Consider the following 27821-nt stretch of genomic DNA (forward strand, 5'->3'; position numbering starts at 1 on the left):
CCCCCCCCCCCCAAGGTCCTGGGAAAGCAGGAACACCAACATTCCCATTATAGTTTATAACGCCATTGACTTCCATGGGCCGAATCAGGCCCTTCATTCACAAGCCAACTTGGGATGGATTACAACAGTAAATTAAACATCTAAAACAATAAATAAAATATAATAAAGCACAGTAAAATTTTACACGTGCTCTGTCATTCTGTCACCACGATTCAGCTGACGATTTTGAGTTGTTGCAATGATGGAATAATAATTTTGCCTAAATTTTTGTTTATATATCTGCATTAGGGGCACTCCAGTATTTGCACTTTAGTGTGGTAGAGATAATGATGCCCCCACATCTGGGATGATTGTCACTGGATGACTTGCCTAAGTCTTTTGCACCTTCCCATCATTTGAATGCATTCATCTAAGACTGAATCAGACCATTGGTCCCTTGAGGTCAGTACTGTCTACAGAGACCAGCAGTAGCTGGGTCTCAGGTAGAGGTCTTTCACATCACCCCCAACTTGATCCTTTTAACTGGAAATGCTGGGAACCGAACCTGTGACCTTTCTCAGGCTACGGAGATGCTCTACCACTGAGCTGCAGATTGTTCTCAAGTATAGCCAAGCATAAAGGCCACCAACATCACCATGATTTAAGCTTGGAGCCTATGAATTAGTTCCATACACGCTAGATAGTCTCTGTTGTAAGGCTCACTGAAAACAATTTCATCTTGTGCAAAATAAAATTCTGGAGGCAGAAGTAGTGCATGTCACAGCAGAAACTTTAGGTGGCAAAAAATTGGTTTTGGAACACATGGAACCAAGCCTGTGCTGTGTAAAAATTATAGTCTTGTGGCACTTAATGATGTAATGTAGCATAGGCTTTGGTGAGCCAGAATTTTTATTCCACAAACAGTGTTTGCCTATAAAGTACCACAAGTATTTTTTTAAAAAAAGAGAAAACATCTTCCAGATTCAGAATTTGGAACCTAAAACATACTCGGGGTTTTATTTTTACATCCAGTTGGAAAATTCGAAGCAAAATGGGTACCCTCTACAAAGTAGGCAACTCCATGATTATTATGCCACAATAGAAGCCCGGCCCAATCTGTTGTTATCCAGCATATTTTCTCCCTTACCTGAGTACCCTGGCATGCAGTGACACCAATAGCTGTTCACCAGATCCACACAGCGGCCTCCATTCTGGCATGGTTGAGATTCACATTCATCAATGTTAATGGAGCAGGTATCTCCTTTGGGGGTTCAAAACAGATCAGAAAATGAAAGTCTGATTCTTTGCCCCATGAGCCAGTTCCTGACTTCTTTTGGTTTTATCAATTATGTGTAGCTCTATGTCACCCGATTTACAATAACTCACTCTGCTTCTCCCTTTTGTCATGTATCTGTATGGCAGTGCTAAGGGGAACACCCCTCCCCCCCAAAATAAATGGTACAACAAGACTCACCATCAAAGCCTGGCTGGCACTTGCAGATGAATCCAGCGGCTTCTTGGTAGCTGAACTGAGTTGGAAAGTCCACAAGTTCTCCATAGTAGTTATGGTTGGATTGTTCATAGCACTGGCCGCCATTGAAGCAGGGCTCTGCGGCACATTCATCCACATCTTCTTCACAGTGCTCCCCCACATACCCTGGTGACAGTATTCAGGGGTTACCTGGGCAAGGAAATCCCTAGACAGCGCTAACATGTACCTAATCTGTACCATAAGTAAAGCTGGAGAGGGATGATGGAAGGAGTTGGGACTCATCGCCTACCTGATTGGGCCCATGGGGAGTCACTCCCCATGGCCTGCCCTTAACTGGCCTGCCCTTAACTGCCTCCATCTCCCTCACTGGCTCTCGGGGAGGGCACTCGCCCCCCAAAGGACCAATCAGGTAGGGGATATTATGTCCCTGAGTCCCTCCCCCCTGCCTTCTAGCCACATGAAGAGGTAGCAGTCAAGAGGTAGCAGCCCAAGCAGCCCCACCACAGCCTCACCAGGCCTTGGCGGAGCTACCTGGGTGGATGGAGTGGGGAGACAGGGAATAGGAGCCTAGCACTCAGGGCTAGTACATAAGACTGCACTTTTCTAATGGTTTCACATTGACTTCTAGGGAGACACAGGGATGATGGGCTGAATTCATGCATGCATTACATCCTGGAAAATCTCTGCAAAGTAGCCTTAGCCTGAAGATGACCAATCACAATATCCTCATAAGTCTAGGGACTTCAAGAAACCAGTTTACCATACTGGGAAGTCACATAAGTGGTCAGAAATGCATGAAAACAATGGAACCTGAAAGAATGGTACAAAGAGAAGAGGGATTTGGCTTAGTGGCTAAACACCTGCTTAGTATCTCCAACTAAAGGAACTCTGGTAGCAAGTAGCTAGGAAAGGCTTTTCTCTGCCTGAGATCCTGGAAAGTCACTGGCAGAATAGACGGTACTGAGTTAGATGGATCAATGTGACTTCACTCACCTGGCCAGCAAACACAGCTGTAGCGTCCTACTCCTTCAAGACAGGTTGCACCATTCTGGCATGGTTGGGAGGCACACTCCAAAATATCCAGCTCACAGTGTTGCCCTTCAAAGCCAGTACTGCGGCAATCACATTGATAGCTAGAAGGAAGAGCAGGACAGATCTACAGTTTACTGTCGGATAAGCCAGTGCCTTTCTCACCCTCGTTGCTTCCTCATGGCCTCAGGTTCAGTTTATTGTTTCCTTGGTTATTTCAAATTTCAGTTGCTTTAGAATTATTAATTGTCCTGGACCCCACTTTTAATTAAAATAATTTCCCAACATGGCTAACAGCTATTCAATACCTACACAAACATTAATTTATCATCTTAGTGAGGTCTTAGTCCAAGCACAATGGACAGATGTCTGACAGCTGCATCACCCAGCTCGAGGCTTCCTAAATACAGTTGGTGGACTGCATTTGCCACCATGCGTCTAATGGGCTAGTTACTTTTTTAAAACTTCCTCATCTACATTCTTTCTCTGAAGAGGTTTTTTCGTGTATTAGATGAACAGAAAAATGGTTCAGGCAGACCTCTGTCCAGCATCCTCCCTCTCACCTGTTGACCAGGTCATGGCACATGCCTCCGTTGAGACAGGGCTGGCTCTGGCACTCATCAATGTCCACCTCACACTGGACCCCCTCATAGCCCGGCACACAAGAGCAGATGAAGAGCCCGATGTAGTCACTGCAAGTACCACCATTCCAGCAAGGGTCTGATGCACATTCGTCAATCTCCACATCACAGTTCACACCTGGGCCGGGGGGGGGGGGGCAGAGTATGATTAATATTCATCCATATACATAAGTTTTAATCAGTAAAGTTCTTGCCGGTCTTCACATGGTTCATTCTCACACGCATTCTGCCAGGTGGATCAACTGTGTATAGACAGAGAACTGATGCTTAGTACATGTGACATGCCCAAGATCCATGACATTTACTAGGTTTCCCAAAGCCAAGTTCCAAAGTCCATTTGCTGGCCCATACTTCCTCGGGATTATACCACCATTCTCATGTTCACAAACAGGAAAAGAGGGCTGAGAGATCTGACTTCCCCACGTTGCAGCAATCGTGGAGGCTAAAGTGATATCAGCATGGCATTTATTTTGCAGGGATGGCTGCCCACTATGAATACACAGAGAAAGGAAGATGTCCTTGTCTTTTCCAGGAATGTAGATCCATGAACGCAGCTTTTAGATCTCCCGAAGGACCCACCATGCAGTGAGACTGACTAAACTGTTGCAAAACTAAGTAGTTGGGAAACTAATCACCACCCCTGTTTCAGTTGCCTTGCAGGGCAAGCTGTGTCAGCCTCTCTCCCAGTATTTATGGCAAAGGGTATCAAATATTGTCTGGTAGGGTGTGGACTCCCATGCAGTTCACCTTGTCACTCTCTGATCCTATGAACTGCATTGTCTTAGCATCCTCTCAAAGTGTATATCTCTGGTCTGGCACCTGGAAATCTTTCTAAGTCCACTTTTTTGGCACAGTTCTCCCAGCAGTCATGGTTACACTAATCTACAAGGAATGTAAGGCCCCCTAATCTGGTGTATCAAGAACTGTCAAACATTCGGTTAAATTTCTTGCTTCCCATCATGCCAAGAAATGTTCATGCCAGGACAACCAGACTATTCATCACATGAGAAATTATTGGGTGGAATGGGGCAGCAACATTAATGGAGGGATGTTCAAAGAGAAAGAACAATGGGTGTTTTCCCATAGGCATAATAGTGCACTTTCAATTCTTTTTGGGTGCACTTTAGAGATCATTTGCAAGTCAATTTTGCCAAAGTGCAGTCAAGGTGGATTGAAAGTGGATTATTTAGCATGTGTGAAAGTGCTGAATGGAAAAGCACCAACACATTTAAACTAAAATGAAAGACGCATAGAAGAGATGGTCCAAGAATTTTTTCCAGATCAAGCTACAATCTTGCATGCTTGAAATTGAGGTAGACAACTTTTGGAAATTATTATTCCCAAATGTCATTTCCCTCCTATCTGAGAAGCTCTAGTTTATTTATAGACCCTAAATATGTAAATCATTACTATCGTCACATGTTTCATCCTTGAAATACTCAGATCCATTATGCTATGGTAAAAAGTTTGATTAGGAGCAGTCAAGAGAATGTGCCCCCCCCCCTCATTCCATGCAGTGAGTGGATATGTCATCTCACTGCAGATGCCAGTTTTGGCCTTCTCATTTATGAAATTTTAAAATGTATTGCTGTCTTGCACCATTCAGGCAAGGAAACTCTCCTGAAAAGCCTTCTTGAAGGATGTCCATACTACTAACGTAATTTGCTCTTGGAAACTTGTGAAAATCCATCACCTTCCATCTTGAGGGAAGGACCGTGGTAGAGCATTTGCTGGCATGCACAAGGTGCCAAGACTGATCCCCAGCAATTCAAAGGAACAGGGAGTAAGTGGTGTGAATGACATCAGGGCTGGACCCTGGAGAGGCCACTGCCAGACTGACCTTGATGGACCAGTGGTCTAATTCAGTATAGGGCAGCTTCACGTGTTTTATCTGTTGATGGGAGGCATTTTTAATTTAGTCACCTAGTAGAGGGGGTGTTTTTTTTTTAAAGATGTTCACACCTATTATTAACATACATCATATGTTAATAATGCAGCTTCTAGATAAAATGTTATTACTCATCCTGAGTTTTCAGTGGGTGGGAGGGAGAAAGACAGAAGAAGTGAAACCTGGAATGTGCCTGAATGAGTCTCTCTCTTCCCCCACCCCTCAACTCCCCATTTCAGCAGAAATTCCATTGCCTAGCAGGGTTGGCCTCCCACACAACTCCACACGGTGACTCAGAACAGGGGAAGGGGCATCTGATGTTTCAGCGCCCCTTCTACCCCCACCGGTAATCTTCAGCCAGTCACCCTGACATTCCTTCACAGCAATGTAACTGTTTTAAGGGCTGCTGCTCATTTACAAAGATGAGCAAGGCCAGAGCCTTTGTGCCGACTAGTACCAGGTGGGGGGTGGGTCAATACAAGCTTAATTCCATCCTGATAACAGTTCTAGGAGAGAGCAGAGAAAAGTCCTTTGTGGATGCTCCTTTAGGAAATAAAAGTGGTAGGTGCAGAGAGGATCGATATGGTCCGGAGGGATGTCGTCCTAAGTCAGAGGCAGAGATAGTCAGAAGGGGCTTTACATTCCAAAGTACTTGAAACCCCTCCTTACTGACAACATCTGCATCCTATATGATCTGTACTACCCATACCATTGCCCCATCAGCCACCAGACTGGCCCAACATTAATCTACAGCCTTCTACTGGGTTAGCCAACTAGCCCGCTCAAAGTCAAACTACCTGATCTTGATTAATTACTGCATCTATGATGATCTATCATGGTATAAAATATGCTCCTCCCAAGCAAGAACGGGATTCCCTTGCCAATATGACCTGTGGGGAAACTTTCCCCAATGCAAAAATATGTGGAAATCCATCCATTCAAGAGAAATGTAACCATCCCCTTCACTGCACCCAGAATCCTGCCTATTGCCAATCTTAAAAGGGTAATAAAACCAGCACTGTCTGAGGAAGAGTGCTTGCACTCAAAAGCTCACGCCCTGAATAAATCTTTGTTGGTCTTAAAGGTGCTACTTCAGACCAACACGGCTACTCATTTGAATCAAAACCAGCAACATTATGGATGGCATAAAAACTAATAGCAATGTGAGCAGATAAAACAATCAAAATAATGAAAAACTTGAAGCTTTTTTGTTGTCTTATTTTCTCTTGGGGAATTTTCATGGGCACCTGAAACTAAATCGATTCAATGCCAGGAAGACTTCTGAAGAGAAAAATCTCCAGATGTGAGTCATCAGTACAGAAAATGCCCACTATAGAAGGGTCTCTGCATTTCCACTGTTTTCCTAATGGAGTTCTGATGCCCAGCGGGTGACAGAGGATGTTGGGTGACAAGAAGGCATCAACCCTCCCCTCCCCAGTCAACCAACAATACTCCTCACCCCAGTATGTTCTCTATCAACCTCTAGCATGGTAAGCAACTGGATGGCAAGGCACACACACCACTGCCCTCTCTAGAATTACTACTCACTACCCAAATCCAGTAAGTAGCAGGGGCAAGCAGTACCTGTGTAACCAGGCAGGCATTGGCAAACATAGTGGTCCATCTGGTTTAGGCAGGTGCTGTTATGCTGGCAAGGCCGGGAGGCACATTCATTGATGTCAATCTCACAGTGGTAGCCCTGGAACCCAGGCACACAGAAGCAGCTGTACTCATTGACTCGATCCAGGCAGATGGCACCATTCTGGCATGGGCTGGAGGCACATTCATCCACTTCCTCCTCACAGTGGGTCCCGACATGGCCAGGTGGGCATTCGCAGGTATACCAGCCAGCACTCTCGATACAGGTACCATTGTTGTGGCAGGGGTTGCTGGAGCAAAGAGAGGGTTGGATTTGGCAGCGGTCTCCATTCTGGCATTGGCAGCCATATCCATTGGTAACTGTGATGCACTGAAAGTGAGGCTGTGGACAAGGGCTAGTCTCACATACATCAGCTTCGGAATTACAAACGAGACCGACAAGGCCTGGCCTACATCGGCAAGTGTAATTCAACTGCCCAGGGATTCCACTGCAAGTCCATTCTGGCGGACAAGCACGTGCACCACATGCATCGTATAGGAACTCACAGTTCCATCCCACGTAGGCCAGAGGAGTCTGAGGACAGAGGCATCTGTAGCTCCCTTCTGCGTCCTGACAGGTGCCTCCATTCTTACATGGGGATGAGAAGCAGCTGCTGCCCAGTTCAGAAGATGCAAGTCCTGTGGAGAAAAGAGCAGTTCTGGTCAGACTCATACTTGTATGAGGGCAACTATATCTTAGTGTCACTACGTGTAACTGAGGAGGGTAAGCAACACTGTCTTGGGGCAGCTGGGACCTTTTGTCTGGCGTTAGAGTTGGTTCTACACTACTGCAGAACTAGGGCTGATTACTATTGAAGTGTTTTGACATGTACACTCCTGAGGAATGCTGAGGATAGTTTCACCAAGGAGAAATCTCTTGGCAGAGAGCACAGAAGCAAGTTACAAGAATATAATGCAAATCTAGGGAGAGGAAGGACTGAGACAAAGATGAAAAATTCCAGACAGGCTTCCTGGATATATATAATTTTGGGTAGTACGATTGGTCTACCATCACTTTGAGCGCTTCACCAATCAAGATGTGCTTTGGAATCCCATTATATATGATTCTCACCTTTCTAAGTTAATCAAAGACTTGATCTGTGCTAAGAGACAGCAGTTTTCACCTAGTAGTGCTGGTTATGTGATTTAATGCTGACCCTGAAGAATGGGAAGGAGAAATTCAAAGCCTCGTGCAACAGTCCTTGGAAAACCCCTATTGCAGGTCATGCTACTGTTCTGATCTTCGAATTGAAACAGAGAATAAGCACGGGGAGTCTACACAGTCCATTGTAGAGGTACTGAATACACTGGCCTGTTTAAAAACATGGTGCAAACTTTCAGGTTACACAGGATGTAAAAACTGACCATGAAGATATTATTTCACAAATCTGAAATGTACCTTACATCTTCATTTAGCCATGCCCCTCCCACACTGATTCCCTCCCCCTGCTTCATATATTTTCTATAAATCTCCTTTGGTTTATCACCCTTCCTGTCGGCTGAACATCGAACTGGAGGTGATAGAAGAATAGGTGTTGCAGCACTTTTTCCCTTTAAAGGCACCTGTCCCTTCCTTGACCTCCCCGCTTGTCTCTTTCTCTGTTGAATCCTTCTGGGCTATGAAGGCCCCCCACCATCACCCAGTTTGGCCCCATCCCCCCTTCCTTTCATGTGACACTGTGGAATGTGCTGTGCTTTGCAATGTCCAGCACACCCTTTATCCTACCGTCAGGCCTTTTATTTCGAATTCCCACTCAGGCAGAAAAAAAGGATGACGGAACACGCCTGGAATCCACCGCAGCAATTAGAGCGGGAAACCCAGGCTGTTGCTCTAAAGTGGGGCTCCCCTCGCTGGCAAGCTCCTCTAATGAGAAGCCAGCCTCGGCCTGGAACACAGAAACACTCCGGGAGGCAGCAGGGTCCATCGCACAGCACGCCAGTAGCCGCAATCGCAGCAGAAACAGGGTAAGGGCTTGCAGTCAGATAGACAGGAGCTAAACTGCACCTGTTATGAAAAGGCTGTAAGCCAGTGCTGGGATGGACTGTCACAACACCTAATGGACTATAGCATAGAGCAGGGATTCCCAAACCAGGGGCCCATGGACCCCTGGGGGTCCCAGGGCACTCCAGAGGGGGTCCACAGCCTTTCCTCTCATAGAATCCTAGAGGTGGAAAGGGACAACGGTAATCTAGTCCAACCCCCTGCACTATGCAGAAACTCACAACTACCTGCCCACCTACAGTGACTTCAATTTCATGCCCAAGTGATCTCTCCACTAAAAATCTCCAGAATCCAGCCTGGCCTGCAGGAAATTCATCTGCCATCCTACAGCAGCAATTAGCAATTCCCTGGGTATTATGTTTTTATTTGTAAACCTATTCATTGGGGAGGGGTGGTGAAAGAAAGAATCATAGAATCGTAGAGTTGGAACGGGCCACACAGGCCATCTAGTCCAACCCCCTGCTCAACGCAGGATCAGCCCAAAGCATCCAAGCCTTTGTTTGTATCCAACCTTTGCTTGAAGACTGCCAGTGAGGGGGAGCTCACCACCTCCTTAGGCAGCCTATTCCACTGCTGAACTACTCTGACTGTGAAAAACTTTTTCCTGATATCTAGCCTATATCATTATTTCAGATAATGTGCTATCATCATTTCAGAGGCTATTTCACTACAGAATCATAGGCTAGAGGCTTTCCCAGTTACACTTGAAATCTTTGACTCAGTCTGCTAGAGTTTGAATCGAGACTTTCAAACAGGACAAGTTATAGCCCAATCAACCCAAGACAGAATTTTGGCACCATATGTCAAACTGATTCCAGCACATTTTGTTGTACTCACTCACATGCAGCAATTGCAATGGCATTTGGGAAATCCAAGCTCTTCTTCATTTCCTGAAGAGGTCAAACTTTACATGTGTTGAATCACACCTGAGAAGCATATCTTTTTGTAATCTCTGCTTTCAGTCTTTTCAGTTATCAAGGTCCATGGACACAGACTGTTATTTTATTAATGAACACTCTGAATATGTAAAGTGAATAATTAGCAGAATGTCTCAATTAGCCTTTGCTCCTAAATGACTCAAACAAAGAACACTGCTACTGTAAGTTGAATTGCTTGATAAGTTTGTATGTTGAAACGATGGCACCAGCTCCCTAGTGATGCGGAAATTTCCAGTTTTGACACTCTGATCATAGGGTTAACAGAGACACCTTGAACTTTTGTTCCTTGTCCTGATTGCTCTCTAGATAACTACTAGCCTTTCCAGAAAAGAAGCTCTGCACATTTGAAGAAGAGAAAGAGTTGTTTTATATGCCACTTTTCTCTACCAGAAGGAGTCTCAAAATTTCTTACAATCACCTTCCCCTTCCTCTCCTCACAACATACACCCGGTGAGGTAGATGAGGCTGAGAGAGCTCTGATATTACTGCTTGGTCAGAATAGCTCTATCAGTTCTGTGATGAGCCCAAGGTCACCCAGCGGGCTGCATGTGGGGGAGCAGGGGGAATCAAACCGGGTTTGCCAGATTAGAAGCGGCTGCTCTTAATGACTACACCGTGCTGTGTTGAGAACACAGATCAGATTCTGATAAACTTCAAATGCTGTCCGATAAATAACATAAACCTCTACCCCCCACATCACCCCTCATCCCCTTCCCCACCTGCTCTACAAATCTAGAATTTGTAATTACAGGGACCTTGCAAAGTAATTACTTTTATACTGGGTTCATGCTTCTTTTTATCTGTAAAAAAGAAATAATCATGCTACTCACAAAGCTATAAATATCCTAATTTCTCTCTTTAAAATTACTGCAGACTTTCAGTTAAAAATTACAAAGGACACATCAGACACACATTCACGACTTCCACACATGCCAACAAAACATATGAAATGTCACGAGGTGGGAGGAATTTGAAGAGTTAACTGCACTAGAAGCAGTTAAAAAAAAAAAAAACTTTCCAAAGCAGTTTCAAAGGCAACCTGAACCAAGAGCCTGCAGCCTACAGCTCTGTAGCCAAATGTCGGTCAGTATGTAACCAAACATGGTTCTTTAAAAAAATAAAGAAAATGAAATCTGTAAGATAGATTGAAAGGGTAGGTGGGATGCTAGAATGTCCAGTATGTGAAAGGAATAGCAGGAAAATAGTTTTATGGTACTAAAAGATTTCTTGGAAATGCTGTCCAAAAAGGGACGTGATAGAGGTGAAGATTTGCCAATAATCCAATGCAAATCATGCACACATTTATATCACTCTTGTTACATTTTGTGTACTATTTCCTAATAAACAACTTGCAAAACTCAGTGCATGAGCAGCAGGTGTATTCCAGTGTGGTGCAGTGGTTAAGAGTGCTGAACTCATACCTGGGAAACCCAAGTTCAAATTCATCACTTGTGCAATGGAAGCTCACTGGGTGATCTTAGGCCAGTCATATTCTCTCAAGCTAACCTACCTCACAAGGTTGTTGTGAGAACAAAACAGAGGAGAACAGAACAGTGTAAGACTGAGGACAATTTAGGAGAAAGGCATGGTACAAATGGTGTAAATAAAATGAATAAATAAACATAATAATGATTTTTTACTGAACATGTCAACTATCAGTAAAGTTGCATATTTTCAGTTATGCAAACAGATTTTTAGTCCACCTCTTTGTTGATCTCTTGCCCTGACATAGTTTAGCTCTTTAATTATGAATGGTTGCTGACCCTTGCTCTGAACAGATGCAGAAATTCAGGACAAGTAAAGAATTGCCCCAATTGTTTTCTCTGTAGTACATGTGCTTCTCAGAAATAAACTGTAACAGGTTTTCCCCTAATTAATTCTGAGGAACCAATATTTGGTATTGCCAAGTCTGACTTTCCAAGAACCTTGTGGGTTCAAAAAAAACAAACAAAAAACAAACAGATTTATTGAGATGACATCTTTCTTTCCAGCACAGAAGAACAACCCAGAGAGACTGCAAATCCCACCTTCCTCTGCAAACAAATACCCCAGAGGCTACAACCAAAGAAGGATCATTCCAAGTTGCAGCACAAGTCTCCTAGAGATAGGATTCCAGGTTATTATCACTCCATTGTGGATCAAAACCACGTAACATTCCAATTAATTGCAAGATGTGTTGAATGTCTTCCCCTTCCAAAGAGCCTGCTGCAACTTCAGTTCAACTGCCTGAAACTGGGACCTTGGAGAGTTACTCTAGCTTATGAACAGAAAGTTGCCACCTCTCCCGGGGGAAAGTTAGTACCTCTTTTCCAGCGCTATTAAATTCATCAGTTTTCATCAGTAAATTCATCACTTGCCTACAAGCTATTAAAAAAACAAAATGGAATGAAACTATTCAAGTAGCATAGAAACACTGAAGCTAAGTTAATGCCAGCTAGCTAACAGACTCTTCAGTTGGTTACATTTTTATCCTGCTCAAATCGAATGAACTTAGAACAGAGTACACGGTTTTCTCTTATTCTTTTATCCCAACAAAAACTCTAGATTATGACAAAAAAGTATGTCTGGTCCACTCATATCTGAGTGGGGATGTGAATCTAGGTTTCCCTATTCCTTGTCCAAAAGTCTCGTCCTGATGTGTGTGGTGTGTACACTTGTATGTACATGCATGTTAAGCACTTTCAGTTTTGTACAGAAGCATAGCCTCTCAGCTTTTTCCAGTGAGCAAGATGTAGACAAGACATCATCTATCGCTTTTGTATATATACTTGCTTTTCCTTTAGTCCTAAGCCATGATCATATTTTTCAATGGCTCTGACCCTTATCCCACCTTTGATACCTTAAATGTCACATTAACATTAGCCATGCACACTACCTGCTGTTTCATTGTCTTCTAGACAGTTCTGATGATAAGCATCCTCCAAGCTGCCCCAAACCCCTCACTTAAAATTCCAAGGAGGAAGCCAGAAGCATTGGGGTTATCAGCCCACTTCCTTTAAAAAAAAAAAAACACACACACACAGAGGCTACCTTTCATGTTCCATTAAAAACAGAGAATATGCTCCTGAGAAAAATGCAAGCAATTATCGCTTTGAGAAGATGCACATCTGATTGCTGGTGACAGTCTCCACTGCCATCAAATAATTGTTCGGTGTTGCTTGCTATTGTTCAGGATGATGCAAAGACAGAGGACAAGATGTTTTACTGGCATAAAGCTCCTCAGATGAGACTCCACTACAAAGACAGCTTGAATCTAAATAGAGATGGATGCACTAGAATGAGGATCATGTTCAAATTTAGCCTGATGATAATCACAGCTGAAATGAATTGGTGAGGAGATACTACCTTAAACAGGGCCACTAATTGGAATAATTGTTAGAGTATATAGGTAGATATTCAAGGTTTAAAGTTGTGGAAAGTATTGCCATTTGGGGAACAGAGGGGGGATGTATTGGTACTGTTTATCCCACCCTTGCTCTTATAAGCTCAGAGCAATGTATGTTCTCCTTTCAATATTTTATTTTCACAACAACGCAACCCTGTAGGGCAGGGGTCCCCAACCTTTTGGCACATGGGGGCCAGATTAGTGTGCCCAGTGCCTAAAGAGGGCCAAATCTTAAACTAAAACGTAACAAAATTATTAGCCAACATATTATTTAGATCAAAAGTAAATGAAAACATGTTAACTTTAATGCAATACATTTTGGAACAATATTTTTACCGTGGAATCCTTTTATTTAGCTGCACATGGTTTCCTAGTCAGTGTGACTTCTGTGGCTGTTTTCTGTTAGCCAAGGCATTGATGTCCAAGTCAAGGTTTGTGACAGACACTCTTAAAATGTCATGTAAATGTTCATCTGCAAGCCTTGACCTACACTTTGATTTAACAATTTTCATCTTAGAAAAGGTTTGTTCACAGATGTGTGTGGTGCCAAAGACTGTGAACATGCCTGCAGCAAATTTCTTTAGGTTGATAAATATATCAGGTAGACCAGGATAGAAATCTAACAGACTATTTTCTTTGTAAATGTATCTGAGATGATCACTGGCTTGCAAATCAATTAGTTCCAAATGAAAAAAGTTAAAGGGACAGGATGAACAGCAGTAGATGGTGCATCTTGAGGCAGGAAGAACAGTATGGGTCTGAGGGGAAATGCCCTGAGGGTGACAGCAGCAGGCAAACAGGCTGGAGGGCTGCACAGAAAGAAGTTTGGGGCCACATTGGCCTCAGGTTGGGAACCCCTGCTGTAGGGTATTTATGGCCTGAAAAGATAGATTAGCCCAAAGTCAACAAATTGGTTTCATGGTGAGTAGAGATTTGAACACCAGGTGTCACTATGTCTTCTCCAACACATTAACCATTAAACCACATGGGCTTGTGGGGGGATATTTCACCTCAATGCCATTAAAATTCAAGTCCTGTAGGAATCTTAAATGCAATGTTTAATTCATCACGTAAGAGGAAGGGCTGATGTCCTGGAACTCTTTCTTTTAACCTGAAAGTCTCTCTCTCTCATTCAGATATTTTGTTAGTAAATATGTTGTAGTAATTACGTGAACACAGCTGGTTGGCCAATACAGAAATCACATAGATTACATAATCAGAAACAGAAGATGAAAAAGTTCCTTTTTAATCTGCTAAAACAAAAGCAAGAGCTGATTGTAGTACAGACCATAAACTGTTAATATTAAAACTTAGAATGAAGTTGAAGAAAAACACTAAAACATTCATAGGGCCAAAATATAATCTGAATAAAATTCTGGAAGAATTTAAAACCATGTAAAGAACAGATTTGCATTTCTAATTTCAGGTGAACTGGAACCAAAAGAACTATGGGTTGGAACCAGAGATATCACTGAAGAATGTGAAGAGATTATTCCTGTAGCCAAAACAAATGAAAATATTTGATGGATGACTGATGAGACTCTTAAAATGTCTATAGATACATGAGAAGCCATTCAGTCAGTCCACCTTTACTGGAGTTCAAAAGGTACAACACAAATACTATAACATCTCAGCAATCCATCAAAATGTTTCCACATAGTCACTCAAGAGAGGAGAAACAAATCACTAGAAGCTACAGAAACAGACTTCCTCAAACTCCTAAGAATAATATGGAAAACAAATCAGTGACCCACAGACTGGAAACAATCTACCTTCCAATTACCAAAAAAGGTGACATCAAAGAATGCAGCAACTATTAGACCATCACATTAATTTTTCAAGAGAGTGAACTGATGCTTAAAAATGTACAAGACTGCTACCATATATGAAATGAGAAACATCAGATGTTCAAGCTGGATTCAGAAAAGTTAAAGGCACTAGAGAACATATTGCAAAGCTTTCAATTGTGTGAATCATAAAAAATACAGTTGATTTTAGAAGATTGATTGGTTTGATGTGCAACCTTTACACTGGACAAGAGGCTACTGTCAGGACAGAATACGGAGAAACATAATGGTTTCCAATTGGCAAAGAAATCACACAAGGATTTACCATCTTGGGACAGTGAACAACAAATTATTAGGTCACATATAATATAAACAATACATTTCAATTTACAATAAAATCACAATAAAAATACTGTCAGTACCAGCAATTATTACTAAGATAGATGGTAAATTAACCAGCTATGATGTTAACTGAGAGGATGTGTTGGAGGAAAGGTGGGAAAGGGACAGGATGGAGGCCCCGTATTTTTGATGTAGTTATCTGGCTGGCCTCAACCATAGCCTGGCAGAAGAGTTCCATCTTACAGGCCTTGTGGGACTTAGCAAGTTCAGTTAGGGCCCTGATCTCCCAGGGAGCTCATTCCACCAGGCAGGAGCCAGGGCTAAAAAGGTCCTGGCTCTGGTTGAGGCCAGGCATATATCTTTAGGGCTAGGCATCCTTAACTGGTTAGTATTACTAAATTACAATGCTCCATGGGGCACGTATTCAGATAAGCAGTGCCTCAGATATGCAATTTAACTCCCTGTTTCTTCAATCTGTATACAGAATACATCATAAGTAAAGCTTGGTTGGAGGAAGGTAGAGTGGAAATTAGTAGAAATGACATTAACAACTTGAAATATGCAAAAGACATCGCAGTGAAGACTTGAAACAAGTACTGATGAAGGTTAAAGTGCCATAGCATGATTACAGCTGAACATCAAGAACACAAAAGTAATGACTACAACTCTGAAGCTGATGATAAAGAAATGATTTCTTTGAAATGTGGTGTTTGAGGAGAGTTTTACATATACTGTGGTCTGCCAAACAAGACAAATAAGTTGATTCTAGACAAATCAAGTATGAACTTGCTCTAGATGCTAATAAAATCAAACTGAGGCTATTGAACTTTGGTCACATGAGAAGACAAGACTCACTGGACAAGACCAATAATGCAAGGAGAAGCTGAAGGCAGCAGGAAAAGAGGAAGACCCAGCCTGAGATGGATTGACCCAAGGCAGCCATGTTCCTGAATTTGCAAAACCTGAGTAAAGCTGTTAATGATAGGATGTTTTGGAGGATATTAATATAATAGAGTCACCATAAGAGAAGGAATTTGCTATCACTTAACACACGCACACAAAGAGTAATTATCCTGCATATATTTAAGAATTTTTTTTGTTCTTACACTCACTGGGAGCATTGGCACACAGAGAAAGGAGGAGTAAAAGAACACAAAGGAACAGATACTGGCTATGGCAGCGTAATGGCACATCCCGGATCAAAGGTCATTTCCCCATGTCCAGATCCAGTTCTTGCACAGGTGCAAAATTAATTCAATAATATTTATGCAATTTTGTTTTCTTTCATGCCCATTTCAGAGAGACAGTATGTTTAACGTTCCTGTCGACCTGTTAAGTGCTTGCCCTTTAGAGTCAACACTATAAAGGGGGGGGGGAAGCTTTGGCCCCCAGAGCAACACACATAGCTAAACAATGACCAGGGAAACTTTGAAAGGAAGGATGGAAAGAGTTATGTTTCCATGGCAATGGAAAGGCATGTGCTTATATTAGTAAATCCTGGGTGACCTCTGCTGCCCTCCCTCCTCTCCTGGTCAGCACAAGGGATTAACTGAAGGGCATTTCTCTGAATGACTCCCAGGAAGAAAGGAACAAGAAGCCGAATAGAGCAGTGATGGGTTGGGAGCCCCTCCTGGGATTGCCAAGCAGCCTGTCCTGCTCTTATAGGCAATATTCACAAAAACAGTTGTTTTTGTTTAACAACCTCAAAACAGTCAAATTCCTGTACTAGAATCTGACAGAACGTAACCCCAGGTGTGTGTGTATGTGTGTGTGTGTGTTTGTGTGTGTGTGTGTGGGGGGGTACTTTAAATATATTCCTGCAGTGAATCCACTTTTATATACAGAATTAAGAGAACTGCTAAAGGAGGCAATGGTATATGGACTATTATATGAAAAGGAACATGGATCTTGAATTCTATACTATGTTTACATAAGCATTGCCAGGGAAGAGTTGGCTCAAATCAGGGAGACCTCCTGGATCTTAGCTACTGCAGTACAGATATTTCAGAGAAGATTGTGCACTCTGTAATGGGACCACATGAACACCATTCCAAAAACTTTCCTTACCTACTTCACTTGGGAGCCACCAGGCTGGCGTGCTTTTGTCTCACTCAGCTCTGATGCTACAAGCTCTCAAAAATACAGAACAGTGTGAGAGCAGAGTAATGCCAGGGACAAGAGGGAGCCATTTCTCCACCCCCACCTGTCAACTTCCCAATGTTGGCTAAATTCAGTTCTGTAGTCAAGGGACACAGGCACATTTAGCTCACCATAGCACTGTGCAGGTTTCACCCTTTCCTTCCGAATGGCACAATCATATAAATGCACAGAATGAACTTGGCTTTATCACTTATATCAGTGGTCCCCAACCTCCGGTCCGGTGACCGGTCCCGGTCCGTGCATCGGTCGGTACTGGGCTGCAGCTCCTCCTCGTCCTCCTCCCCGGCTACTACCTCGGGGGCTGCCCTGCCACTTTGCTGCTGGCCCACCATTGGTGCCCTCTGGCGGCTGCCATGGCTGGAGCTCCCCCTCGGTGTGGCACTGTGGAGCTGCTGCTGGCAGCGCCCCTCATCGGGCGGCGAGAACTCAAGGGCGCCAGCGGGAAAGCAAGCAGAGCAGGGGCTCAGGTGGTGACGACATCCCTCAGCAAAAGACTATCCCCCCCCCCTGGCCTCAGTAAAATTGTTAAACGTTGACTGGTCCCCGGTGATAAAAAGGTTGGGGACCACTGACTTATATGACATATCCTTATAACCCCTTTCAGTGTCAGAGCTTATTCCCAAAACAAGAGGAACTGTATAGAAAAACATATATGTATTTGCTGAGTCACCACACCGTTTGAGGGACTGAAAGGCAGAGCTTTCAGCCTGGAGTGTGCAAGTTCTAAGATGAACCCTGGCACCTAAAGCACAGTTATAAAAATTGGGCAGGTGGGAGGCTGGGATCAATGATAGGCACAGGATGTGACCCAGCAAATGGGAATTCTTCCAACTTATGAGTCAGGTGAGTTTATCTGGGCCAAACGAAAGCAAGTTCAGCTGCAATGTGGACATTGCCAGTCTCTGAGTCTTTGTTTTGTTTTATAAACTGAACATTCTACTATGGTTCTGGGACCGAATGATAAATCAGAACCCGCAGTATAAAGAATACGGTTGTAATAAAATGGATTAGTTCAGGAGAACTCGTTTATATAGGAAAAGAGGGACATAGCTTCTTCGTCTCTTTATGGTATGCATTACCTAGTTTTTACTTCACTGTTTTCTAATGTTTGTTGTCCAGATTCCCCACCCCCGCCCCTTATTATTCCCTTTAACCAAAGTAAAAACAGACAGAACTATTTGGGAAATTATTGTTCATTACTTTTCTAGTTCCCAGGCATTTTATTTCTTATACATTATTCATGATTGTTATTATACATTATTTATTCCAGTTTTTTGTACTGATCCTGGTATGTATTATACTTTTTTTATTTCATTGTTTTTAAATTTTGTAATCTTCCTTGAGAAAAGTGGATTTTAAATGAAGTACATAAATAAGTACAATAAAAGATACAAAATAACCTGCTTGCTGGACCTGCCTGTGGAACTAATCGGAACTGTTTTTTTACTTAGATCATTTTTATCCCACCTGTCATCAGGAAGCTATCCAAAGCCGTGTACAAATCTGTTCCACGTAATATTTCTGGTAAGGGCTTGGAGGAGGAGCCAGTCTCATGGCTTAAGTGCCACTCAGTGCTTAACACTCACTCAGGGTGGCTGTCCCACCCCTGAATGCCTCCTCCTCCAACCAGCTTGTCTGTCTGTCCAGCAGCCAGCCAATCGCCTTCCGTCCCTCATCCCTAACTACCCCCTCCTCCTTCCACTTCTCTCCAAGGCTCAGAGGCTGTAAATCCCTGCTGCATGACAGCTGCCCCTGCCGGTGAGTTCCCTGCAGCCTTCCCAGGTCCTGGGGGGAGGAAGAGGCCATCCACAGAGTTCTTCCAGCCACCCACCCCAATCTAGCACCCATTGTATTCCTGAATGCAATGGGCTTTGCTCCTACTAACATAATAAAGGATAATACTAATTTTATGGTTGGGAGTGTAACCACAACATGAGGAACTGTATTATATGGTCATGGCATTAGGAAGGTTGAGAACCACTGCTCTAAATGGTTTGCATATGAACCTGTGCATCATCATCCCCTCCCCCCCCCATTCCTCTTCCTGGGAGCACAGAGCAAAGGAAGAAGGCTCACTCTTCCAGGTTACAACAGGCTTGTTGCCTCTGCAGGGGCTGCTAGTAACAAAACTGGCACTGAATTTTCACAACATAAATAAACACTGTATGTAGGATGCTCTCCACGAATAGAAGACTGGCCAGGTGTACATTTGATCATCTGCCACTGTTCTCATTCAGCTCTGGAGCGGAGACCCTTCCTATAATCATATTTCCAGGAGGTTCGAGGAGGGGGTGAAGCACGGCCCATAAATCTACATTGGTTTTACGGTTGTCTTACCTAGACTACCCTAGAAGCTCTTTGATCTGCCACTTCCCACTGTGGCTATGCTTCTCCAGCAATACCTCCCTCCCCTTCCTAAATGCTCCTTTAAGATGACCTTCACGCTTTCTATCCTCTCTGATCTCTAGGCCATTGCTACACATCAAACATGGAAATGGGATCAAGGGAGGGAGCTCTTGTATGTTCAGGTGAGCTATACAGGCTTTCAAGCTTTAATGCTAAATCCAATCTAAATACACTAGCAGTTACCGGAGGCAAATTAGCCACTTAGGAGAGGAAGGAACACTACAGCAGGGACACGTCTGAGCTCTGTTCAAGGTGTCTACATGGCGGTCGATCAGACAGAATCAGATTTACCCCCAAATGGAGTATATATGCCCTTGGAAGACAACCAGAAGGCCTCACCTGGGTCAGAAAGGAGTTCTCTGCTTCCTGTCATATATACCAGAAAGCAGGCATGTTCCATGCTGGCTACACTAGTGGCCCATCTACTTCCAGCCCTAATTACTGGAGCTGATTTTAACCATTAAAGCCTTTCATGGTCTATGACCCTCATATCTTAAGGATCATCTCTCAACACATGAGCCTCCTGCCAGTTGATATCAGGCCAAAAGGACTTGCTTACTGGAAAACTCTACAGTAGGTCAAGAAAACTATAGCTAAAGAAGAACCGTTATATCTGTGACTCTCAGATCTGGAACCACTTCCCTGAAGTTAGAAAATGTACCAGTCAGGATACAGACACACACACACATCTTGTCTCTCAACATAAAAACATTTACAAGATGGCTAAGCCCTTAGCTGATTTGGTTATTAACTGGTTGTTTTTACATTATTATTATTATTATTATTATTATTATTATTATTATTATTATTATTATTATTATTATTTCAAATAAGTTTTATATTTTATTATTTTACTTACCATTTTTAATTTTGTTTTGGTTAATTTGACTTTTTTGTAAATTAACTTGAAAAAGTAGGATACTGATTTTTAAAATGAATTTATAAGTAAGTTATATATGAATAACTAGGAGCAGAATTGTGTGAAATTTAAGTGAAAAAAATGCAAAATGAGGAAGCATTCAGCACAGGAAACATGCGCTTAGTATGTCCTCCTACCGCCTCAGCTAACCCTGCAACTCCTTTTAATGACCAGGACAAAGATCAATATAGTCTGTGTGCTTCTAGTGACATGCAAACTGCAACTCTGCAGCCAGATCCCATTCTAGAGAACTCCAACAGATTGCTGTGGTGCACACTAAACAGCCTGCCAATTTGGTGGGCATCAGAGAGCAAGATTGAGAGATGCTTCAAAATGAACTCAGGATTGCCAGGTCCGTCCCCCCCCTCAGCCACCAGTGGGGGATGGAGGGCAGAATTCTCAGGTCCAGGTTGGGAAACACCTGGAGATTTGGGGATGGAGTCTAGGGACAACAGGGACTTCAGCAGGATACAATGCCATAACGTCCACCCCTTTCAAAGCATCTAATTTCTACAGGAAAGCTTATCTTGGAGAATCCCAGGTCCCACCTGGAGAAAATTACCAGCTATTGATTAACTCCCTGTAACTTTTGAGCCCATCGCTTGACTTTTGTGTGTCTGTTTTCCTGCCTTATAAAATCGGGATGATAACAATTGTCTAATTGCAATTACAGGATTTTTGAAAGGGCTAAAAATTCTCTCTTATGTGAAAACATGAATAACTCAAATGAAGCAAACAGTACACAGTGACTGATCTGTAGAGTTGTAGGTGCTTGGTCAATGTGATGAATGTTTTAAATAGCACAGTGACCCTTTCAAAGTCTGAAGTGATGACCAGCCTCCAGTTATTATGACTGCAAAGAAAGATCACCCCAATAACAGCCCTTCAGCGCTCTGGTCCATTCATGAGCAATACTGCATGCTACTGGCCCTCTTTTGGCAACAACACAAAGCTTCCCACCATTGCTTCGCACACTTGTTCAGTAGCCATGGTTACTGGGCACAAAAGCAGCCCTGCTGTGTCCCAGTAACCAGTGGAATTCCAGGCACTAGGAGCCAGCACATCAGACAAAGGAGTGGGAATGAGAGGGAATTCACAGACAGAACACCTTCCCTTCAGTCCCTGAGTCAATAGATGGAGAAAATGTGAGCACAGCTCAAGGAAGGAAAATGAAAGGGTGAGGCAAGTAAGCAAGATACTCATGGTTGTGACTAGCTTTTCAGCCCAACAACTTTTTGGCTCAAACTATGCCTTTTTCTTCCTGACCCTTTCAGTGCAGAGATGCTTCTTGGCATACGTTCTTTTTGGTTTAGGGGCTTGGCAATCCTAAGGCAGGTAAAGGAACACTGTTCATTCCCTGCATCTCTCTTTCTAGTGAAAAAGCTGTGGAAGTTCCTTAGGTGACCTTACAATCCCTAAATGATGAAAGCAATAGTCTAGGCCAAGCCTTTCCCCAGGAACAACTGCAAGTGATATTCCAAGACGCCACACACTGCAAGACAAAATGGTTAAATTTTTATTCCCTGGTCTGATCCCTCTCAAACTCCTGAACATTTAACTAGCTGACACATCCAGTATTTATGTCAACGTGATCCAGAAAACAACCAAAACTAGTCAATAAAGCAGAATTTGTTTTGCAAACAATAAGAATGCCAGTTAAATGTCTCCAAAATATTTTCCCCCTGTCTGATCCACCTTTCTCAGATTCTGTATTCCTGTTCAGTGCCACCTTCTTTCCAGCCCCATCCATATTCTAAGAATCTCACATATTACAAACCTACTCACCAGGTTGTTAAGTACATTTTTTGCTAGAAACTACCTGCCAGCATTTCTTAATAATTTCCCCCAGCAAGCCACCCTCCTTTCTCCCAGGGAACTTTGCAAAAATAATCAGTTTCCAAGCAGTAACCTGTAGTAAACATGTACCCAATGATTTTGAAAGAATTTGATGGACAGAGGTTTTAGGCAAACCACACAGAGGCAGTAGTTGCTTCTCCTCCACCCAGTTTCTCACCACTGCTGCCACACACGCCACTGAACACGAGCAGCCCCAGTTACCTAGAGTAAAATCAGGTCCTAGAACTTTACTTACCCCAAAGCCAGGGAGAGAGAAACAGAAGTAGAGCAGCACTGAACGTCATGGCAGGCTAGCAGGACAGCATATATCTCTCCCTGACCAAAAGCTTTTCAAGGCCGGGTCCTGGCCTCGGTCACTGGCTCTCCCTACATCCCAGGCTTAAGAGACAACCAACACCACGCTCTCAGATGCTGAGACGCTGCCTGATTCCATGCTTTGCGCTAACAGGCTGGACAGACTCACTGTCCACTCGCCACCCTACTGGAGTAAAAGAAAAACACAGCCTGGATCGCACGGACTGGAGGGATAGAAGAGAGTCATGTGCCTGATACTGCCCAAGCGCATCTCACAGTTAAGACGGCTCCATTTAAGAAAAGAAGAAATAAAAACAAACTGTGTTTGGATGAGCTGCTGGAAAGTGAAGCTTTTCTCTTCATTCAGGAGAAAGTACAGTTGATGATGCTTGCCTGCCATGCTCTGGTTAAAGGAACCTGTATTGGACAGAATGCTGCTGAAAGACAACCATGGTCATGTAAAATATATCCTTCCCCTTCCCGCAGATAAATCTAATACTGATAACTGGTACTTCAGAGGGATTTCAAAATACAGGAGTTTAACACACTGGAACACACAGTGAAGGGGTAAGAACCTGCAAAGCAAAGAAACCCCCCAAAACCCACAATATTAACATTGCCATCCTAACTTCAATTAACTTCAATGGGCTTAAAAGGGTGTAACACTGCTCAGGACTGCACTGTAAAACTATGCAAGCCAAGCAGAAGGCAAAAGAAAGAAAAATAAACCTGGGTCACTTCCCAATAAAATAGGGAAGAGTGGGAGAGGGCCGTTTGTCTCCTTATGCCCCCAGCATGGCGTTGTTTATTCTTGAATATGTAATTCAGATATCTTTTTTATCAGAAGCTTGAGAGACTTGCCAAATATACCTGAGTGAGGGCCAAACTAGATGCGACAGCATTCTTGCGTCTGCCATATGGACCACACCTCAGCTTGAAAATGATTTGCTCTACGGCAGGGGTAGTCAACCTGTGGTCCTCCAGATTATTATTATTATTATTATTTAATTTTTAGACCGCCCTTCTCCAAATAGGTCTCAGGGCGGTTTACAATATAAATAGTTAAAATACAATAAAATCCCCATAAAAACCCCAATTAACATCAACAACAAGTCACATATAACATATAGCGGCGGTGGTCACAATTCTGATCTTAGTTACCTGAGTTCCCCCAAGTTCAGCCTGGTGGAGAGAATATTATTCAGAAGAGGGTGGCACCAATACAATAGATCTAACAATGATCTCGATGTTAGAGATCTCAATATTGGAGAGATGTGCATGGACTACAATTCCCATGAGCCCCTGCCAGCAAACAATGGCAGGGTCTTATGGGAATTGTAGTCCATGGACATCTGGAGGACCACAGGTTGACTACCCCTGCTCTACGGGACCTGATGCCTCCCAGTGACTCGCTGGTAGCCCTGGTGGGGGACTGGCAGTCCTGTTTGATGGCCGCCATTGACAAGATCGCTCCCCGGTGCCTTTGTCTGGTATCCTGAGGAGCTAACGGAGTGAAAGAGGGAAATGAGATGGCTAGATTGAGTGTGGAGGAAGACTCATGATGAAGCAGCAAGAGCATCTTATTGCACGCTTATGAAGGCGTATGAGATGGCGGTTAAGGTGGCTAAACTAGAGTTTTATGCTGCCTCTATTGCGTTTGTAAGCTCTCACCCAGCCCAATTATTTAGGGTAGTTGGATCTTTGACCACCCTCGAGGAGGGGCACCAAAACACTATTCAATTGGCACTTGTTTGTAAGGCCTCTTTGTGGATAAAGTCTTGTTGCTCTGGCAGGACCTTCCTGCCACCCTTGATACAGAATGGGAACTAGAGGCCATCTAAAGGCCTTGGTCATCCCGGGGGGATACATTTGATGGTTTCAAGTGGCTTGCAGAAACCAAAGAGGACAAGTTGCTGGGGTCAGTGAGGGCAACCACTTGTTCCCTCAATCCCTGTCCATCTTGGTTGCTCATAATGAGGGACCAGCAGATCGGGGGTCCTTTGAGGGATATTGTCAACCTCTCCCTGTCTACCAGGGAGTTCCCTGAGGTGCTAAAGGAGGCAGTGGTCCATCCCTTACTGGAAAAAAAAACATTGTTGGATCCACGGGACCTGGCGAGCTACCACTTGGTGTCACATCTTGTGTTCCTGAGCAAGGTGGTTTAAAGGGCCACAGCAGACCAGCTCCTGGAATACTTGAATGAAATTTCGGGGGTCGACCCATACCAGTCAGGCTTCTGTCCTGGCCACGGGGTAGAGGCAGTATTGGTCACCTTGATGGATGATCTCCGACACCAGTTGGATCGGGGTGGGTCAGCCATACTCATGTTGCTCGATCTGTTGGCTGCGTTCCATGTGGTCGACCACAAGTTGTTGGCTCACCACCTCACCAGGGTCAGTATTTGAGGGACAGCCCTCCAATAGCGGTGCTCCTTTCTCCAGAATCGGACACAGAGGGTGGCTGTGGGGAAGGAAATATCACACCCCTATCAACTCCCATGTGAGGTCTTACAGGAGGTGGTACACTCCCCACATTGTTTAACATCATAATGTGTCCTCTGGTTCAACTGGTTCGGAGTTACAGACTGGGCTGTCACCAATATACGGATGACACCCAGCTTTATCTCCTCATGTATGGCCACCCCCACCCCCCAGATACATTTGCCAGATGTTTGGAAGCTGTTGCTGGGTGGTTAAAGCAGTGTCACCTGAAACTCAAACCCTTCAAGATGGAGGTCCTGTGCCTGGGCAGAAAGGCAGCAGGACAGGAAGCACATCTATCTACCTTGGCTGGCGTGCAGACTAACATTGCTCGCTTAGTCAGGAATTTGGGTGTGATCATGGAGGCCCAGGTCACAAGAGTAGCCCGCATGGTGTTTGACTACCATTCCCAGGTGAGGCTACTTGTGCCCTACTTGCCTTCAGTCTGTCTGGCTGCAGTGATTGGCTGGGGATAGGGGAGGGTAGACAGGGATTAGGTCAGTTTTTAAGGGGGAATTGTTTGGTTTTATTTGGGATTTAATCTGCTTTTATGTAACCCACCACAAGTATACAGAAAGTGGCGGGATAAAAATCCAAGAAATAAATAAATAATACATAAATCTAAGAAATTTAAAGAATCCTTGAGGGTTCAAACCTGATTTTGCCATTTATAATTTTAAAATGCTGCAAGAGCCCAGTCCTCCTGGCTAAGGCACTCGCCCCCCCACCCCATGCCTCTTCAGGTATCAAAATGGCCACACTGATGCATAGGACCGAGGTTGTTTCGGCACTTTATTTATTTATTTATTTATTTATTTATTTATTTATTTATTTATTTATTTATTTATTTATTTATTTATTTATTTATTTATCATACTTGTATACCGCCCTCCCCAGAGGCTCAGGGCGGTTTACATTATAACAAAGAACCTTACATAAAACAGTCTGTAAAACATATACATCAAGAACCAACAATTGCAACCAAACACAACACAGTATAACAGTAAACAGCTGTGATACAAACAGGTCCAGGGCTTGTTGATGGGATTCTGAGGGGGGGTGGGGGGGGAGCAGGGGCCCTTGTCTTGCTATATTTAAATGGTGCAAGAGGAGAAACAAGAGCACTGTGGCCCAGATCAGGACTGCGGCATTTTTACATAGGAGCAATGTGATGTTCTTGTGTTCCTGTGGTGGACACAAGAATGCCATCATGTCTAGTTTAGCCTTAGATTTCAAAACTGAGCTGGGATTCAAACCTGCAGTTCCTTCATCCAAATTTCATTTAACTAACCAGCAGTTTTTTCTGTCATGTACAACACATGTTGAAGCTCTCAAACTGAATTCATAAATCTGCGGTAGCAATAACACACAGAACACGTTTGGTTCCAGGAGCTTCCTATGCTACAAGTTCCATACTTTTATCTAGCATAGTTGTGTGTTTCTTACTAGACAGTTAGTGTAATGCAGTAGTAGATCCTGGGGGCCAGGATCAAGTCCCCACTCTCCCATGGAAACTCACAGGATGATCTTGGTCTGGTCACTCTCTCAATCTAGCCTACTTTACAGGATAAAACTGAAGCAGTGAGACCTCCAGAGACCACATTAGAGAGGGGCAGCCTAAAAGTCTAAAAATAACAAATATATAAATAAAATCTTGTAAACTGCTTTGGATTCCCATTGGGGAGAAAAACAAGATACAAATAAAGATACAACTCTTTTAGCAATATCTGTGGCAAGCACAGGCAAATCTATCTTTTATCTTTTCCCATCCTGTTTTATGAAGCGTTTGCAAGTTGGTACTATGCCTCAGCAAAAAGAATCTCCTTGGAGTTATTACATGTAGATGGGAAATTGTGTTGTTCAAAATAAACTAGCAATGGTATAGAACAGGGGTAGTCAAACTACAGCCCTCCAGATGTCCAGGGACTACAATTCCCATGAGCTCATGGGAATTGTAGTCCATGGACATCTGGAGGGCTGCAGTTTGACTACCCCTGGTATAGAACAAAGGTAGGGTTGCCAACTCTAGGTTAGGAAATTCCTGGGGAATTGGGGGGTACAGCCTGGGGAGGGCAAGGTTTGAGGAGGGGAGGGAACCCAGTGGAGTATATTGTCATAGAGACTTCCTTCCAAATCAGCCATTTTAGTCAGAGGTATTATTGATCTCTATAGCTCAGAAATAAGTTGTAATTTGGAGACATTTCCAAACGTCACCTGGATTTTTGATGGCCCTACTTGAAAGAGGCCAAGACTGATTAAATGTGTGGGTGCACAGTTTCATATGTCATAGTCTGCAAGTAACTTCTGGTTACTCAGGAAGGAACCTACGACTGGAAATAAAGTACTCTAGAAAAGCCAAGTCTTCAAGATATGCTCACTATTATTTAAATTCTATGGGTACTAGCAAGTACTGTGAACTGCATCGACCAACAGAAATCCCCTTTGGTCTTACCGGTCAACCGGTATTAAAGGGATGTTTGCTTTACAACAGCATGGTTGAGCCCAACACAAGGATGGAGTTGTACTATGGAGGCCCTGTTGGGCCTTCTTCACACAGTTATGCTCAAATAGTTAACATTTTAAA

The 27821-nt window shown here is 43.5% G+C and overlaps 1 protein-coding gene and 1 long non-coding RNA gene across 4 annotated transcripts in view; one reads left to right on the forward strand and one right to left on the reverse strand.

Moving 5' to 3' along the window:
- The window catches only part of CRB2 (crumbs cell polarity complex component 2), a 46013-nt gene extending 23080 nt beyond the window's left edge, over window positions 1–22933 (reverse strand). For both annotated transcript variants that reach the window (XM_077306049.1, XM_077306048.1), the window contains exons 1-6: window positions 22699–22933; window positions 6614–7306; window positions 3064–3259; window positions 2465–2604; window positions 1454–1636; window positions 1127–1240 (exon numbers count right to left, since the gene is read on the reverse strand). In XM_077306049.1, the coding sequence (XP_077162164.1) occupies window positions 1127–1240; window positions 1454–1636; window positions 2465–2604; window positions 3064–3259; window positions 6614–7306; window positions 22699–22747 (1375 nt within the window). In that variant the 5' untranslated portion in view covers window positions 22748–22933. The remainder of the gene's footprint in view (window positions 1–1126; window positions 1241–1453; window positions 1637–2464; window positions 2605–3063; window positions 3260–6613; window positions 7307–22698) is intronic.
- Window positions 8483–16931, forward strand: LOC143821645 (uncharacterized). Of its 2 annotated transcripts, none has more exons than XR_013225863.1 (3): window positions 8483–8632; window positions 11599–11723; window positions 14419–16931. It is a non-coding gene; the product is annotated as an uncharacterized LOC143821645 (long non-coding RNA). The 2 variants fall into 2 exon arrangements; XR_013225862.1 differs by having other exon boundaries at window positions 11604–11723.
- Window positions 22934–27821: the final 4888 nt, after the last annotated feature.

This window comes from Paroedura picta, chromosome 12 (genome assembly GCF_049243985.1).
Source record: "Paroedura picta isolate Pp20150507F chromosome 12, Ppicta_v3.0, whole genome shotgun sequence".
NCBI classification, from domain to species: Eukaryota; Metazoa; Chordata; class Lepidosauria; order Squamata; family Gekkonidae; genus Paroedura; species Paroedura picta.